Consider the following 18,508-nt stretch of genomic DNA (forward strand, 5'->3'; position numbering starts at 1 on the left):
GGGAACTGAACGCCCACCGAGACGGACCACGTGTGCTCAATCTTGGCATGTGGGAACCAAAGTTTTCCATCCCCTCTGTTTAAGGTCATATGCCCCACAGTTTAAAACATCAAACGTCATTCTATCAAGCTCTGGAAATAGTCCTGTATTTATGAGCGCGTCTGCCGGGGTTTACTGCAGGACGACCGCAGCTGTAAGGGATGGCATTTACACAACGGAAAAAGGATTCAGTCTGTATCTGCACAGGACGCGGGCCGGCCGGGCATGGTGCAAGCACTGGAAGGTCCTTTACTGTGCACGTAGTAATGCAGACTGGGCATCTCGGCGTCTCCCACCATGGTCTCTGCAGGGTCTGCTGTCAGAGGCTTTATGCGTTTTTGTTTTTTTTTTGAGTGGGGTGTCTATGCCTTATTCTTTCCCGCTTCTTCCAAGCTGAGGGAAACGTCTGGGCCATTGACGGTATACGTAGTGGCACGCCGTATGCGGCAGTCGGCAACCAGCGGACATGATTTTGGATGTATAGATACCCCCCCCCCCCAATCTATCAGCTGGATAGGTGATAACTTTTGTAAACCAAAATACCCCTTTAAAGTATTCGTCAATGTTATGGACATCATAAAGGGGTGTCCGCCAGAGAACTGCTCCGTACGAGAGATTTATGGGGGAATAACCACAATTAAAGCATATTCCCTATCCGTAAGATATAGGGATCTGAGCCCTGGGACCCACAACAATCCCACAAATAACTTACTGATCATTGGGTGTCCGATCGCTGGGACCTGAACCAATCGGCAGTCAGGAGTGGCTCGTTCTGACGATCGTTGCAGGTCCTGGAGGATAGACCGCCATAGGAGGGGGCACTGGTGACGCCTGAATTACTTCTGTGCTCATCTCGCTGTCGCCGCCGCTCATCACGCCAGATCTGTAGCCTTTTCAGAAGTCAGCGAGCTCAACAAGTTAATAAATAGATGCAGATGGGCGAGTGACAATGTGTCTGCAGCGGAGCGGTGGCGGCCCCTCATTGTATTCCCATTACTGAAGATTGTGCAATCGCCATTATTAGACTGAGGAATGAGGACGCTGGCCCAGCAGATATAAATGGGAGACTGGCGCTGACTTCCATGGAAGTTAGTGCAAAATATTAACCCTACAATCAATAGCGGGCCATCACCATCACCTAGCGTTAGACTTTGGATTCAGAGGCTTTCCTCCGCGCTGCACCTTCTACCACCTTATGATAACCCTCTACTTTAAATGGGTGAAAGCAAGTTATCCCTATCCTCAGTATAGTAGTGACTCCGATCAGTGGGGGTCCGACCGCTGGGACCTGCACCGATCAGCCGAATGGGGAACTTCTGTCCCCATCGGGATTGAGTGCCAGTGCATATGTTCGACCACCGCTTCATCCTCCCCTCTAGGCCTGGGAGCGCTGCACTCTACTTTTTTCCAGCTGCCACGTACTGAATGACTGGAGCAGCGGTCGGACATCCATCCTGCTACTCCATGTTGCATTGGAGATAAAAGTCCACCATTGGCAGAACGGGATATCACTATCCCCAATCGGTGGAGTCAGATCCCACCATCAGTAAATTCTCATTTATCCCGTGCATAGGTGAGGACTTGTTTGCACCGGACAGCCCCTTTGGGCATTATCCTCTAGGATTAGCTGCTTTCTGCTACTTGTATAGTAAAATCAGGGGGGACGAAACATTTAAGCCGAGCTGTCCAATCTCTGCTTTTCTGAAGGGAAGATGGTGGATCCTCAAAAAAATAACTTGCATACATTACATACTTCCCAGCAGTATTTAAACCTCGCCCCAAAAGGTCATTGTTGCTAAACCCGGCCCAAACCCACGAGACTATCCTGGCAAAAATCTGAGATTTCTTGCAGTTTTGTGTTTATTAAAATAAGTTTCTGTCTCATTTATAAGGTTATTTCCAGCACTAAAAGATTAAAAGTTCTCTCTGGTGACCCAACCGCTGGGACCACCATTGTTCCAAAGTACTGCGCTGTTAAAAGAATAGGTGGTAACTTTCAGGACAGTGGGAGTCCAGACTCTGGGGTCCCCACCGATCTCAAGAACGGGGCTCTGAAATTCCCTGATGCACACCTCTGCTCCCTACGTTTCCTGTAGGACTGCCAGATCGTTGAGCCCTATGCTCTGCTTTTTCCAGTGAATAGATGGAGTGGTGTCAATGTTCTGCTCCATGGTACCTGATGCGTGTCACAGGCCCATTCCTGGTTTCAGTGGGGGGCCCAGAGGTCCGACCCCCACCAATCTACATCCTCTGCATAAGTGTTGCATTTTAATGACGGTAACCTTCAACTCTCACATCACTAGCTGAGTGATAATGTTCATCCTGAGCTGCCGGATTCATGGTGCTCAGGATGCCACAGTCAGGAGTTGTAACGAGATCCGTTCTGATCGGTGAAGATAAAGGTAGCCAGGGTGTAACTGTAGGTTTATCTGTTACATGGGGCCCTTAAAAATCTCTGACTACCCCTGTGGGTAGAAGAAAGAGAGCGTCTGTTTTTGGAGACCTCCTGGAAAAAGTCTGCCAAGGAGCCCAGAAGTGTCTCCCCCTAGTGCCACCTGCAGGTAGCGTCCCGTAGAGTAATTATCCGACCTATCTGAATCACTCGAATCATGACTACAGTAGAGACGCCCCATTTATGAGCGTCTGTATCTTGCGTGTTTCCTAATTTTTCATCCTGCGCCGTTTTGTCCTCCATAAAGGCATATTTGGGGTTTTAGGGTTGGTACAGATGGTTCCCCCCGATGGACGTGAAGTGTTAATATGCTGGTGGCGTTTCCCCCTGGGAGGACTGCTTCCCTGAGACGAGGGTCTGGCCGTGTAATGAATAGGGCGATACTCGGCAGCGTTATCTGTGGATGCGGGCTGTCTGCATACTTGGCATGTTTTTTAGGAAGCGCAGATAACGGTGACAGGATAACATGCGTGGAGAAGAAAAGTCCTGAGAAGCGGTCCTGGGGATTGTCCGCGGCCGACACAGCCTCAGGCTTTGAGACCATGGCTGCAATGTCTGCACCTCACCTGTCTGGTCCCTGACCAGTCTGTGTTAGAAGCAGCATGACAGCCAGCTATGTGAAGAGGTTACCCCGTCTGTGATGTCAGGGGGCTCGCATTCACTCTGGGCTGTTTGATGACCGACACAAGCGGGTATACACATTGTTAAACGCTGTGGATATTTTTCCATGTTAGCAAATACTTTAATTGAAAAAAAATTGCCCTAAGTTGCAGGATGCGATCTTCCTGTTTTTATTTATTCGTGGTCCACCTAATTTACAGCCTATTCCTAGTTTTAGACTCCTCGAGTGTCCCTCCCGGTAATATAGGCTGGAGGGTGAGGTGTGTGTATCCAGGGTGCTGCTGTCTTCACTAGCTCTCGCGTATCCGCACAGCTGATTTTTCCATTTCCAGCTCTTCTCCGTCTGCCGGGGATGGAGGGGTTACCATTCCCTTCACCTACAGATGCTCTCTTCTTTATATACACTTCATCCCCCTGTACTCCTTCTTTTCCCCTTCTCCCCCCTGATACAGTACAGCTTGTGTGTTCTGCCCTCCTTTAAGATTTGGATGTTCCCATCACCGGCACCAATGAATCCACCATGTTACCACCGTCTCCCTCCTTTTTCCTGCTATCTCTAACACTGAAGGAATGGGCATGGAGAGCAGAGAGAACAATCAGACCCGGGAGCAGTTTGGGTTCACATCTATGTCAGAAGCGGCAGGCACAACCAGCTACGTGAAGGAGTTGCACAGACTCTACAACAACAAAATGGTTTTTACTGAAGAAAAAACTCCCCCACCTTAGATACTGTATATATACTGTTGCAATTCTTTCTTACTGTTGGCTGTATTAATCTTCGCTCAGAAAGCACTGACTTCCTTTTCAGGGTAGAGCTGCAGAGTAAAGCATGGAGGGTGAGCAAATGAACAGCAGATAGAGCAGAATATTCACCCTTTTCTTCTGTGTACAGCTCGTTGCCTAGGAAACAGACCGCCGCTGCTGTCTACCTCCTAAGCACTGCGCAGAAGCTGGCCGGGATTAGGAGGTAACAGAGAACTCCAGCAATACCCGACAGCTTGAAAGCAGTGATTACAAGCGCAATAGAAAAGAGCTTGTAAGCACTTCCCGTATTCTGAGGTTGAGCAGCGGCGGTCGGTCTCCAAGGCAACGAGCTGTAAACAAGTGTTAATATCTGAAGAACGGCTGAAAATTTTAATAAGCAGTAAATTGCAAAAGTGCTTGTATTTTCAAGCGCTATAACAGTTTATGAAGATGGGGATAACTTTTTTTTGACATTTGTCCTTTTTTAGTTGATTTGTACCAAGAGCCAATTATGAGACTAATCCATCAGATGCAACAGATTTTCAACTAAATAAAAATTGATCTGGTCACGACAAATGGAGCAGTTTCTGATTATTGTTGCGGGACGTCCGCTGTACGTGCACTACGCCCCCCCCGATTGTCCAGCAGAGGGCGCCACAGCACAGAGCCGGGAGCTGCCGATCTCGCTGGAAGGCTCCTACCTGGTGTCTCGGCAGCGTCTTAGTGGGCCAGCCCGGGCCTGACGCGCTTCACTCTTAAGTGTAATGGTTTGCCTGGATTACAGCCTGTCATTACTTGTATTCTTTCTGCTCAATTTAGATTAGAGATTGTGGCTGAGCATGCCAACATGCTGATCTCATTACTCGGGAAGGGGCTTTTCCTTTGAAAAGAGAGTCGTTTTGTCTCCCTGCGGTGCTCACGCCAACAAATTGATATCTTATGTACTTACATTTCTGCCTTTGTGACGGCTCCTCCAAGCACGACCATACGTTGTTGTTTTTTTTTCCACCCCAAGAAAGTACTAACCATGTATTGAAGTATGAAGTCATACCCCAGATAGTGAGTCCACCCATAGACTATCAGCGAGCGCACGCTCACCCCCCAGGGGTCATCTTTGTGCATCGAAGTTTTTTTTTTTTTTTTTTTTTACAGAGATGTAGCAGAGCCAAGTTTGTTCTTTGGGCACAAGATTTTTCCCTCTGCTTACATAGGACTGCAAGTTAAGCTAATTTACTCCTTTAAGGGCTCGTGCACACACAGTGCTTTTCTGAAGTCTCATTTTTGCATTGCTCTTTTATTTCTTGGGTAAATTATTTTTCGGGTTTGTTTTATGTTTGTTTTTTTTTATGAAATGCAGCACATCAATTCTTTCGTTATTTTCCACCCTTACATATTTAATGAGAATAAAAACTGGTTTCGGCACGAGATTCCATATAAAAATCTGCACAAATACCGCACGATTTACCGCAAAATTTCCAGCAGAGTCTTACATCTTTCCTGCAAGAAAAAAAGAATATACATGTTCCGTATATATTTTATTTATTTATTTTTATTTATTTATTTTCCTTTTGAGATCATTCAGGGTTAGCAATCATAAAAACACATCCAAAAACGTGACTGAAATTCAGCTGCAGATTTCCTACCATACTTTGCATTTTTCAGGCAGCAAAAAATAAATCAATAAGAATACTTGTAAGGATACGGCATCAAACCTCATTTAGACGTCCTCCGTTCCAAATTTGCCCCAAATCGGGCACGTTTTGGTGCGGACCTGATGCCACGAAAAGTACCACTGTCTGTTGTAATTATTTAGAATTCTGACCCCTTTTTCTCTTGGATCTCTGTTCCTTGCCGTTCCTCTCTGATTCCTCCTGGAAATGTACAAGTGGGTGTTACCGGTTAGGGTGCATCCCTGCGCGCACTGACTCTGCTGACAGGTGCAAAGTCTCCGGAGACACAAGGAGGGGAAATGGAAATGTCTAGTTATCAGAGTTTCCAGGAGGAATAACAGAGGGATGGCACAAAACAATTAAAAGGAAAAATGCCCCCGAGTTATTGTTATATGGAGAATATTGTATTTACTGTAACAGATGTCTGGAGGGGGTGACGGCTCCTTTTCAAGGTGTCCAGGAAACATGATTGGGGGCGTTAGCCAGGTTTTGGGGTTTTTGCTCCCTCACTAGGGTACGCCCCTTTATTTAGAGCCTGACCCCCGCATACATTGCAGGGTTTGCCTTATAACCTAGCCCGTGTCCAGGTGCAGTTCTGCGCCCCTTATTCTTGTGCAGTCACTTCTGAATCCCCCAAAGGGATGACCCTCTGTCCGCAGCATTAAGCGGTAATGGCCGGGTTTGACACCCATCCATCAGCGGGTTTTCATTCCTCGACCACTTTTTTCCCCCCTTGTATTTTTTATACGCCTAAAAGTCCCCCTGCATTGTGCGTGTAAGAGCCGCTCACCCCCTCGTCTGCCGCTGCGTTAATAATGGCGTTACGCCGTGACTCGCTGTTCCTGTCGCGCTCATTGTTGCGGGGGCTGCCGGAAGCTTTTCCAGGCCTCATTTAAGTCCTTTCACGTCTGCAGAGTTCAGAGGTTTGTTGTACGGGGTCATCTCACTTATTTTCTATGGAGTTACACTTTATTTTGTATTTTTTTTTTTTAGCAGGTAAATATAGAGTTGTGGGGGCGTTGTAGGAAGTTTCTGGGCTTGTAGAGGCACGCACAGTGGGAAGAGAGAAGTGACACGGGCGACTTCTAGGGGGGCAGCCGCATTTCAGCAAAAGCTCCAGAGAGAGAGAATGGGGTGACTGTAAAAGCTCTATAAAGTGCTGATCGCTGGGACCACCACAGATCCTGAGAGCGAAGGCGGCACAGCCCTGGACCCCCCTCTCATTTATGTGTGAAATTCACAGATCTGGGCCGCCTGACTGCAGCCGATCCCAGAGATCAGACCACTGCCGACCACACAGTGATTGCACATGTCATTACTGTAGAGAATGAGAAGCCTTCCTTCACATTTTGCTAATCCCTGTCCAAATCCATTGTGGGAGCATGGCGACTGCGCCAAGCCTGTTCTCATAGTGACTGACTACATCTGACATCAGAAATGACCATGTGCCATAATGCTGTAGCACAATGGATAGCGGTTTTTTTTTCTTCTTTTTTTATACTCCTGCTGTTTCTTTTTATATTGGCTGGACTCCCTTAGGCCGCCGGCTGGACTCCCTTAGGCCGCCGGCTGGACTCCCTTAGGCCGCCGGCTGGACTCCCTTAGGCCGCCGGCTGGACTCCCTTAGGCCGCCGGCTGGACTCCCTTAGGCCGCCGGCTGGACTCCCTTAGGCCGCCGGCTGGACTCCCTTAGGCCGCCGGCTGGACTCCCTTAGGCCGCCGGCTGGACTCCCTTAGGCCGCCGGCTGGACTCCCTTAGGCCGCCGGCTGGACTCCCTTAGGCCGCCGGCTGGACTCCCTTAGGCCGCCGGCTGGACTCCCTTAGGCCGCCGGCTGGACTCCCTTAGGCCGCCGGCTGGACTCCCTTAGGCCGCCGGCTGGACTCCCTTAGGCCGCCGGCTGGACTCCCTTAGGCCGCCGGCTGGACTCCCTTAGGCCGCCGGCTGGACTCCCTTAGGCCGCCGGCTGGACTCCCTTAGGCCGCCGGCTGGACTCCCTTAGGCCGCCGGCTGGACTCCCTTAGGCCGCCGGCTGGACTCCCTTAGGCCGCCGGCTGGACTCCTTTTAACATTGTGTGGTTGCCATTATCTGCACAGGAGTGCAAGCAGAAGGCGCAATCAGTCCTGATTGATGAATGAAGCTTCCTTGTTAACATTTAAAGCTTTGGTTCCCAGTTTCATTCACCATTGGGCAGCGTCATGTGAAATGTCCCTGTTCTTATGTCTCCACTGGCTGATTGCCTGACAGAATGTTTCCTGTACCCGGACAACAAGCAGCAGCGGTCCTCACCATCCAACCCCGGGATCGGGGACATGCACACTAACCATACCAGTAATATTTAGTGTTAAGGTTTTTTTTTTTTTAGAGTTCATTTTGCTACAGCCAGAAAGCGATGGGTAAACAATTCGGCGCTAGTAAAAAGTTAATCAGATAGCTGCTTCATACATCGACCTCCTAAATCTGCAGATCCTCCACTCGCACGCGGCACCTTTACTCACCTGTGACGTGGAGAAACAAAATGAATTCGTTAAAGATGTCCTTGGATCTTTTTTGTCTTTTTCTTCAGCTGATAAAAGGCTTGTGGCCTTTCTGAGTAAGCCGGCTTTCACGCCTGACGGTCAGCGTGACGCCATGGAGCGCCCAGCAGTGTGCACCGGGGAAATGTGCTAAGTCCAAGTTCTCAGAATAGCTGGGGAAAGAGGGTTTGGCGAGTCCAGACACTGGTGAAGATGACTTCACACATCTCCCTCGTGGATTGCTGACAAAAAAGCAATATATCTGAAATGTGCTGATCGGCCTTTATTTTTCTTCCTTCCCACGGCTCAAATAAGCTGGAGAAAGAGACTAGAGGGAGACGATCGTCTGAGTCGAGCTCAAGTCCGTGCAATCATTGTGATGACCTAGGGTGGAGGGTTGAGTGGCGGCCATGTTTTGAGGGCGCTATATATATACATTTTTTTTTTTGCACAGGACCCCCGAATACGAGCATGTGGAAAGCCACTGCAGACTATGGCTTCATCTTGTACACTTCTGTGTTTTGAATAAGTCGGAGACCTAAATCTCCTCCAGTCATCAATAATCCCGAATTTTGTAGCAGCCGAAGTGCATGTCCTATTTTAGTATCTGGCTGCTCCATTCAGCATTTGCCCTAGACCTTCAGCCATCATATTGGGAATATGCACAAAACTTGTGTTGACCCACAATTATGAGTTAAACAAGGAAAAAATTGGTTAGGTTGGATTGTGCTCCTCATCCAGCCGTGCCGACAAAGTAGCCAACAACACTGGCAACCAAATGTTCACGTCACTGTAAAGTCAAAAGCCCATGGGCTACTACATCATCTGAGCGGACTTGAGTGCCCGACGACTAGGCTTTTCATCAGACTCAGACCTGCCAGCTTTGCTGCTGCTTCCAAGTCCAAGCTGTTGTCTGTTTAGCAGCACGGAAAGAAGAACCCAAAAGTTTTTGCTTTTTGAGGGGCTTCACATGAACACTCCTCTCAGCACCTGCTACCATCTCCATCACTTTCAGGCAACTCTTCTCTTTTCCTGACGTCCGTGGTGACAATGGAGGGGGCGATGGATCCTGACTTTCACCACCAAACTGTTTCTGCCTGTATTTTCTTTGAGGCTAGGTGCCATGTGTTGCCCAGCCAATACTAATAACGCCTCTAGTGGATTTCCTATTTACACAACCTTCCTTTCTAACCTTTTAACTGGCCGATTACTCTCGCTGCTGAAGATCTTTGTCATAATACCTGGAGGTGCTATTCCCGGAGTATGCTTCTGGCTCCAATTCTGCCATCGTCCCTCTCTCTGGCACGTCGACACGTCTTCAGTCAACTTGCTCCCCCGGTCAGCAGCTACTCTGTGGACACAACCCAAGGGCCTTAGCTGTAAAGAGCAGATTCCATACAAAGTAGAGGAGCTAATGTCATGGATAATGGCATGAACCATACGGCAGAAACTAGGTGCCAGTATAGTAGGACTTTATGGGTTCCCTACTTTGGGCAATTAGATGTCAGGAAGCGAGGGGCATGGTTCTTCCTCCCATTTTATACAGGAACAGCCAAGGGTCACTGGTGCTGGTAGACCAAAATAGAGAAATAAAATTAACCCAATATCATGTGGGTCAGAACTCTGGATTTTAGGTAACTTTTTTAAAAATATTTTCCTGTTTTTTTGTGCTGTCTCTGGCCGCTCAGCTCCCATGTAAGACGTGCCGATTGTAGTGCCGTACCAAGCTGGCACAGAGACTTGTGTTTCTTACACATTCTGTACAGCCCGAGTGTTTCAGATAAAGGATTCGGTGTCTGAATTCTCTTCGGATAAACGGAGTACGACATGGCATTACGGAGGACAATTGGCCGTCTGTAAAGGGCAGAGACAGCATGGCTGACTTGTAAATGTTCTGCTTGATTAGGATGTAAAAAATGTATTTATTTTTTTGGAAGTGAAAGCTTAGGGATCATTGCACAGCGTATCCATTGTCATGAGCCGCTTCTGTAGCAGCAGAATTAACCCAGCACTTGGCGTCCTCATAAATATGAAAAAAGGCAGACGTCTGTTGGCAGCATTAGACGCCCGATGACCCAGTTGTGCCCTCAAATCTTCTAAGCTGATCAGCTTCCTGGGTACGGTAAGGTGGCACTGTCTGCCTGCTGTGCCGGACCGGTCTGTGCCAGCAGAGGAGATGATCCGGAGATTCTGCATCTAGCCGCTCCCCTCCCTTGGTAAACAGGCGGTTTTAGAGGGCTTGTTCCGAAAAATTAGTCAGTCTTGCATGGAAAATTGGAACATCTACAAACTTGTGCCATTCTCCTTGCTTTGATCTAAGGCTGGTGTGTCCTGTTAGAACTTGCTGCAGTTGTCGTAGGGGAACCGTCGTCTTCGGTTACTGCTGCATTGTGCTCGACTGCACTGGGTGAAGGCAAAATTGCCAAGTGCAGAACTGGCCGAGGCATCTGGCAAGAGTTGAGGAAGGAGGTCCTACACAAAGCACCATGACAGAGGAATCAGGAAGTAGTGATGGTAACACAAAGGGGAGGAGGAGGTGTTCCTAAATCAGGGTGGTAATGCACCCCATGCCAATGGTAGTGGGGGAAGGGAAACCACTGGGGTCAGAATTGCGAACCGGCTCTGGTCGTAACAGGTTCACTGTTGAGGAACCACAAAGAGATCGGGTGGTGGCACTTTCACATGGTGAACAATTACGAGGAGGGTAGCAGAATGCAGACCTCCACCATGGCATCAGAGATGAGGGTCCTGCTTGTCCAAGTGTCATGGCAGGCCTCCGCTCTGCAGGGTAGCGGGAAGATAGACATGGCTACGTACAAAGCAAATTGTATCAGTTGTGTCCACCCATAAAAACATTTCAAAGTTTCTTAGGGGTGAATACGGTAAGTTTTATTTATTTATTTTTTTTGTTTGTCTGTTTTCCAAACAATGGTTTTAAGTGCCATATTAGAGCTTTATGGTAATTTAAGGAAGGGGTGGTCCCTGGAGGACTCGAGTCTCCCCTTGTATTATAGAGACTTACAATACTACATTTTACCTTGACACAATCGCTTGTTGAAACTTTCCCTCTCGTCCGCCCTAAAAAAATAAAAAAGTTTTCTGGGAATGGAACCAAGGTGAATTTTTAATCTTTTTTTTAGGTTGGCTTTTTCGATGGGGTTTTCTTTTAAACACAGTTTCTTGTGAAAAATGCATAAACCATTTCAGCAATAGGCAATTTTTCATTTTTTCACTTCCGTTTTTTTCCTTTACGTGGAATGGTGATAAACGCACAATACCACTATTGTTTTTTTGGCTTTTATTTTTACAGGATGTAAAAAAAAAAAACACTACTTATTTTCCAGTCAATGGATCTGGGTGAGGTCTTGTTTTTTTGTTTTTTTTCTCTAATTGATACGATTTAAGGAAATATAGGATGATTTAATGGTTTTTAATTTGTGGGTAGAGGGGGAGCTATGCGGAGACCAAAGAACAACAATTTTGGCGTTTGCTATCTTTTCTTTTGTTTTTCACCTGTTTTTGTACCGTTTAATGCCTTATCGTGATGGATCAGACTTTTCCAGACAGTCACGGCTGTTACAGGCTGGTGCCGGCTGTATGATACAGCCAAAGTCTGCGCGGTATGGTTCGAGTTCAGCTCCTGAGCTGTGCACGCGACCTGTGATGAAAATGTGACAAGCCGTGATATGCATCTGGGAAATTTGCGGCATATCAATAGGATATCCCCTAAGTACGATCTGCAATTTTCAGAACTCCCATACTAAGAAATGGAGAGCATTTCCTGATGATGTGCAGTGAGGCCCTTTGCGGAGACCCCTATCTAGTTGGTGCACTTTTAGTAGGTTTTTTTTTTTTTGGTATTTTGAAACCAGGCAATTTGGAAGGGGCCTTGTAAAAAAAAAAAAAAAAAAAAAAAGATTCTGCAGGTACACGTTTCAATAATTTGCTGAAGACTTAAAAGTAAAATTGGACCCCCAAAAAAAAGTTGCAAAATGCAGAAAAATCGCAGTGTGTGAATCCAGCCCAATGCTCCGTCTGCTGTCTTAGCTGTCATTCTGCAGAGGTATGGTCTCAGCTGTGACCCTTTTTCCCCGTTTCGCCTCGTTTTCTCAGAACAAGTGTGGCGGTTCTTGTTTCGTAACCATCGGGGAAATGGCGCGGTCATCGGGTTTTTCTGGGTATAATGAGAAGACGGCAGATACGGTTACACGGCTAGAAAACAGGAAGGAGGCCGCAGTGATTCTACCCACTTGTCTGCAGATTTTTAATAGGAGCTAATTCAGTGGTGAGACACATTCGTGAAACATTTCTCAGTTGTGTCACATGTTGTCTGCGGCCTGAGTCGGTTTAACCCTTTACTGCTCGGCTTCCTCTTCGCTGCTGCCATGTTTCCTGCCTCAAATGTGACAATTTAGGTTGATGAACTCCAGTTACCAGCTTCTGTTTTCATTCTTTAGTAATAATGTCTCTCCCATTAGGCACTTTAATGGCTTATAAGACTCCCATTAAGGGTTAATTTAGTCTGTGCTTGAGAGTGTGAACTACACGGTTTTCATAAAAGATGTTGGCATCCAACTGAAAAGGAATCTTGGGATTATTGAGTCACTGTATGTATGGCATCCGCTCTCAGCCAATCGGCAAGTTCAGAAGGGCTTCTTGCCATCTTGATTGGCTGAGGGGAGATGATGGAATGCTCCGCCCTGCTGTCCTGTTCAGCTGGATGTGTTAATTCTTTTCTTTCTCCCCACAAACCTGGGGCTACTAGTTGTTATCTTATGGGGTACACATAGGAAGTAGCAAAATGTTGTCCTGCTTCTGAATATGATGGGAGGATGGCACTGATAATAGGTAGGAAGGTGTGTGGCACGGGGCTAATGGTTCATTGTTTTGGACAAGTAGAAGTAGGTCTCACCTAGTCAGAAGCCACATTCTGTCCCCCCCCCCAAAAAAAACTTTATCCACGGAGCCTGTCCCCGTCTCCGATCTGATGGGAAAGTAGATCTGCCTCGTAATAAATCCTTCAGCTAATTCTCTCTCTCATCACGAGCCATTGTGGCGCGGCACAGTGACTCATTGTTCCCGAGGACAGAGCAGCTCCACTTTGGGGAATTCCTGGGCCATTGTTGGTGGCCATGTTTTTAATATTTCTGCAATAAACTATTTGTTATTGAAAGGATTCTTGCGGTTTGGCAAAACATTTTCCAAAGTTTTAGGCCATTGTTTTCAGGTTTCTCCAAATCCATCACTTCTTAGGCCAGATTTCAGCTCTGGAAAAGAGCTTGAATTGATTGCTCATGGCTGGGATTTTCTGAAGTCCATTACACCAAATAATAAGTGACAGCTATGGTGTAGGAAGGGTTACTGTCCTATTTTGATTGGGTCAGGCCCCTTGGCTTCTACCTGGCGCATGCAACTAACTCCATGTAACATAGGCGTCCAAGAAACGTGAGCAATAATCCCTAGAGCCCGGCCCCGTACATTGTCCAGTCACTAGTCTGCTGGCTGCCATATGCTGCTGGCCATGCGACTCCTAAGACCTTCCCCACTTATAAAGCCCTCTACTTATAGAAGGGTTCACCACCGAACACCATAGTGATCAGCGTTAATCAGCACCACCAGCGGTCTCAATGAACTCCGGGGTGTCTGTGTAACGCCTGGCCTCAGGTCGTCCAGAGCAGGAGGCGCTGGGTGTTTGTAGCCATTCCGGCTATTAGATGATTGTACTGAGTATCGGACTCATCATCTGTTAACCAGAAACCCATTAATGTTTTTCATGGTGGGTTTTCCATCTTGAGGAATTTTTATGCAAAAAAAATATCCAGTGGTAGTGCCCCTAATCATTGAAGTGTACTTACCTTACCAAACTCCACTGGCCGGTGTCTGTCTAGCAGGGGCGCAGTTTATCTCACTCACATTGTCTGCCTCTTTTTTTCTCTCTCTATGTCTGTCTCGCTTGCTCGCTCGCTCTCCGTCTGCCTCGCTCGCTCTCCGTCTGCCTCGCTCGCTCGCCGTCTGCCTCGCTCGCTCGCCGTCTGCCTCGCTCGCTCGCCGTCTGCCTCGCTCTCTCGCCGTCTGCCTCGCTCTCTCGCCGTCTGCCTCGCTCTCTCGCCGTCTGCCTCGCTCTCTCGCCGTCTGCCTCGCTCTCTCGCCGTCTGCCTCGCTCTCTCGCCGTCTGCCTCGCTCTCTCGCCGTCTGCCTCGCTCTCTCGCTCACTCTTCTTTACTTCTTTTCCTTCTCATGCACTTTATTATGTCTGTCACATTACGGGCAGATGGTAGTCTCGCTGTACACTCGTGTCACTTGCCTGTGATATAAGTGTTAGATGATCACAGAGCTTTACTTCCATACAATGCGATAGGATTTATTTTATTGTGCTGCTGATTACGGATGATCTTCATGGAAAGAGTGCGCAGAGTATTTCAGACTTCCGAGGTTACCAAGTTCTCCTTTTTGCTTTTTCATCAGAAATGTAACTCTTCATGACTAGCTGTTTGGGATGGGACTCTTCCAAACCACACTCATCCCGTTCCCTGGAGAATGGTCAGCGCTCGCTCGCTGCCAGACCCGGCGGCTCTGTGACCGCTCTGCCCATCACTGCTGCAGCACATTTTATGCCGCTTCTACCCCTGTCCTATTAACCCTTCACGATTCCAAAATCTCGATACTTTCCAATAATCGGGGATCAATTGCCATTTTTTATTTTTAAAGAGTAAATTCATTACTTGGACACTCAGGATATGTTTGTGCCGGCTTGTTAATATTTTAGGGTTTCATTTCTCATTGGCTGCCATAGTTTTTTGTCATACAGTGTGTAAACTTTTGCAACCAACTTAAATTTTGACTCTGTAATGCATCCAAAATAATAAAAAAGGAGGATGTGTCACCAAATTCCACAATACAAAATGCAAACTTTATTAAAAATATGTTAAATCTGATGAGGCGGCTGCACTTACTTTGAAAATCCATATCAGTATGGCTGTGTCATCTTTTTTTAAATGACATATAAATATTAAAATGAGCTTTTTCTTAGAGCAGCTTGTCGGGGGGGGCGGAGATTAAACCGCTGTCAGTAAGGCTGGATGGGTGGAGAATAAATAAGTCAGGCTTAGTGGGCAGACACTGACTAGACTTGGACTCATGAGCGGATTTTCAAAGTAAGTATGCCAGTCTGCGCAGGTCTAAAAGATCTGTATTCAGTTTGTGATGACAGATCCACCTTAAAACTTCATAGGAAATAAAGCTATAAAGTACAAGTTAAGCTGGACTTAAAGCTCAGACTAATCTGTGATTTTTTTTTTGCTATGTTGTCCTAAACTCCTATGCATAATTTAAGCTTTAACCCTCCATTGTGTTTCTGGCTGCTCTTTGCATGTTTGCTGCAGGGAATGAGGCTTCTTTTTTTTTTTTTTCCTCAAAGATCCCAACATACTTTGCTTCTCAGCCCATTGGGAAGGAAACTTTGTCATACAGCTTCAGTCTTAAAGGAGTTGTGCCAAGTTTGGAAGTTATCCCCATCCATTTACACTGGGCTCTTCAGAATCCCGGATAGCCCCCCCATGGCCATCAGAAAGTTATCCCCTGATAAATGAATAGCGGATAACTTCCAAACACGGCCCAATCCTTAAAGGGAACCTGTCGTGTCATTTTTAGCATCTAACCACTCGAATCTGCTTTGAAAAATCCTGCACTTAAGTGTGTACTGTGGAGCTGCGCTTGCGCCACGTAGTGACGACGAGCGGCTCCCAGCGCTTGTGTCGCGACGACGAGCGGCTCCCCGCGCCTGTGTTGCGCTCGTGTGGTGGCGCCAAGTGGCTCCCCGCGCTCGTGTGGTGGCGCCGAGCGGCTCCCCGCGCTCGTGCGGTGGCGCCGAGCGGCTCCCCGCGCTCGTGCGGTGGCGGCGAGCGGCTCCCCGCGCTCGTGCGGTGGCGACGATCGGCTCCTCGCGCTCGTGTGGTGGCGGCGGCGAGCGGCTCCCCGCGCTCGTGTGGTGGCGGCGAGCGGCTCCCCGCGCTCGTGTGGTGGCGACGATCGGCTCCTCGGGCTCTTGTGGTGGCGGCGAGCGGCTCCCCGTGCTCTTGTGGTGGCGACGAGCGGCTCCTCGCGCTCTTGTGGTGGCGGCGGCGGCGAGCGGCTCCCCGCGCTCTTGTGGTGGTGGCGGCGAGCGGCTCCCCGCGCTCTTGTGGTGGTGGCGAGCGGCTCCCTGCGCTCGTGTGGTGGCGGCGAGCGGCTCCCCGCGCTCTTGTGGTGGCGACGATCGGCTCCCCGCGCTCGTGTGGTGGCGACGATCGGCTCCTCGCGCTCTTGTGGTGACGGCGAGTGGCTCCCCACGCTCGTGTGGTGGCGACGATCGGCTCCTCGCGCTCTTGTGGTGACGGCGAGTGGCTCCCCGCGCTTGTGTGGTGGCGACGATCGGCTCCTCGCGCTCTTGTGGTGGCGGCGAGCGGCTCCCCGCGCTCGTGCGGTGGCGACGATCGGCTCCTCGCGCTCTTGTGGTGGCGGCGAGCGGCTCCCCGCGCTCGTGCGGTGGCGACGATTGGCTCCTCGCGCTCTTGTGGTGGCGGCGAGCGGCTCCCCGCGCTCGTGCGGTGGCGACGATCGGCTCCTCGCGCTCTTGTGGTGGCGACGATTGGCTCCTCGCGCTCTTGTGGTGGCGGCGAGCGGCTCCCCGTGCTCTTGTGGTGGCGACGAGCGGCTCCTCGCGCTCTTGTGGTGGCGGCGGCGGCGAGCGGCTCCTCGCGCTCTTGTGGTGGCGGCGGCGGCGAGCGGCTCCCCGCGCTCTTGTGGTGGCGAGCGGCTCCCTGCGCTCGTGTGGTGGCGGCGAGCGGCTCCCCGCGCTCTTGTGGTGGCGACGATCGGCTCCTCGCGCTCGTGTGGTGGCGACGATCGGCTCCTCGCGCTCGTGTGGTGGCGACGATCGGCTCCTCGCGCTCTTGTGGTTACGGCGAGCGGCTCCCCGCGCTTGTGTGGTAGCGACGATCGGCTCCTCGCGCTCTTGTGGTGGCAGCGAGCGGCTCCCCGCGCTCGTGCGGTGGCGACGATCGGCTCCTCGCGCTCTTGTGGTGGCGACGATTGGCTCCTCGCGCTCTTGTGGTGGCGGCGAGCGGCTCCCCGCGCTCGTGCGGTGGCGACGATCGGCTCCTCACGCTCTTGTGGTGGCGGCGAGCGGCTCCCCGCGCTCGTGCGGTGGCGACGATTGGCTCCTCGCGCTCTTGTGGTGGCGGCGAGCGGCTCCCCGCGCTCGTGCGGTGGCGACGATCGGCTCCTCGCGCTCGTGTGGTGGCGGCGAGCGGCTCCCCGCGCTCGTGTTGTGACAACGCCAACCGTGACTAAATGAGCAGGTACAATCTAATGACATAAAGTGCCTTTTGCACTTGATTACAGGACTGTTTTTGATGAAAAAAATGCACTGGGGACAGTTTAGATAAAATGTAACGTGACGGGTTCCCTTTAAAAAAAAAAAAAAAAAAAAAGAATAAGAAAGAAGAAAAATCTGTTGTTTTTTTCCTGCTGGAAACAGCTTTTTTTCCAGTCCATGGAGTAGGCCCAGTATGACAGATCTTACTATTGTGAATGAATGCTATACCCAGTACAGCCCATATACTAAAGTGGCGCTGTATGAAGCAGACATTTTCTTTATTTGATACAGTCATTGTCTTCTCTGTGCATAGGCCATCCATCGCAGACAGTTGCTCTTTCAGGGGCCCGGCCTGCTGTACTTTGTGCAGGGACGGCGTGGAATTGAATCCTGCCGATAATTGCATGCTAGTGCATGCTCATTCTCAAAAGCATTGAATTGAAAATGTCTCCTGCTCACATGAAATGCCGCTCTAATGTTCTGCATGCGCCAATTACCAGCATCTGAGGGTTTCAGGCACAAGAACCTCTTTCATTGTTAAAAATAACATGATCAGATTTCTCAAAGGAAAATTTCCCTTTTTTCCCCTCCCTCCCTCTCTCTCTTTTTCTCTCATTTCCCCCTTGTCTTTCAGTTCTGCCTGCCGCCACTTGCGGAGATACTTATATGTACTGGACAAAATGTATTTTCCTCCCTCTCACTGCTCCACGCTGCAGCATTGCTTCACCAGTCTCAGTGACAATGGAGAGGAGCTCTTGTCTATAACTTGTTCTCATATACTCCGATCCTATGCCTCCAGGTTATTAATCTCTGCTCGCTATCTGCATGCTGCATGCTCCTGTGTACAGTCCGTGTCTGTTACCTGTGTCGTGGGTGCATGGCAACTTATAATGTGTCGGCTTATATCATTTGATCCTGAGTTACCACCAGTATTATTCTCCAGAGCTGCACTCACTGTTCTGCTGGTGCAGTCTCTGTGATCCTGAGTTACATCCTGTATTATACCCCAGAGCTGCACTCACTATTCTGCTGGTGCATTCACTGTGTACATATATTACATTACTGATCCTGAGTTACATCCTGCATTATTCCCCAGAGCTGCACTCACTAT

The 18,508-nt window shown here is 49.2% G+C and overlaps 1 protein-coding gene across 1 annotated transcript in view; it reads left to right on the forward strand.

The window, feature by feature from the left end:
* The window catches only part of DYM (dymeclin), a gene marked incomplete at its 5' end in the record, with an annotated part of 271,700 nt that overhangs the window by 87,891 nt on the left and 165,301 nt on the right, over window positions 1-18,508 (forward strand). The window contains one exon of the mRNA XM_073584839.1: window positions 18,032-18,196. Within this exon, the coding sequence (XP_073440940.1) occupies window positions 18,032-18,196 (165 nt within the window). The remainder of the gene's footprint in view (window positions 1-18,031; window positions 18,197-18,508) is intronic.

This window comes from Dendrobates tinctorius, unplaced genomic scaffold, assembly GCF_039654945.1.
Source record: "Dendrobates tinctorius isolate UK_male_01 unplaced genomic scaffold, ASM3965494v1 ptg000085l, whole genome shotgun sequence".
NCBI classification, from domain to species: domain Eukaryota; kingdom Metazoa; phylum Chordata; class Amphibia; order Anura; family Dendrobatidae; genus Dendrobates; species Dendrobates tinctorius.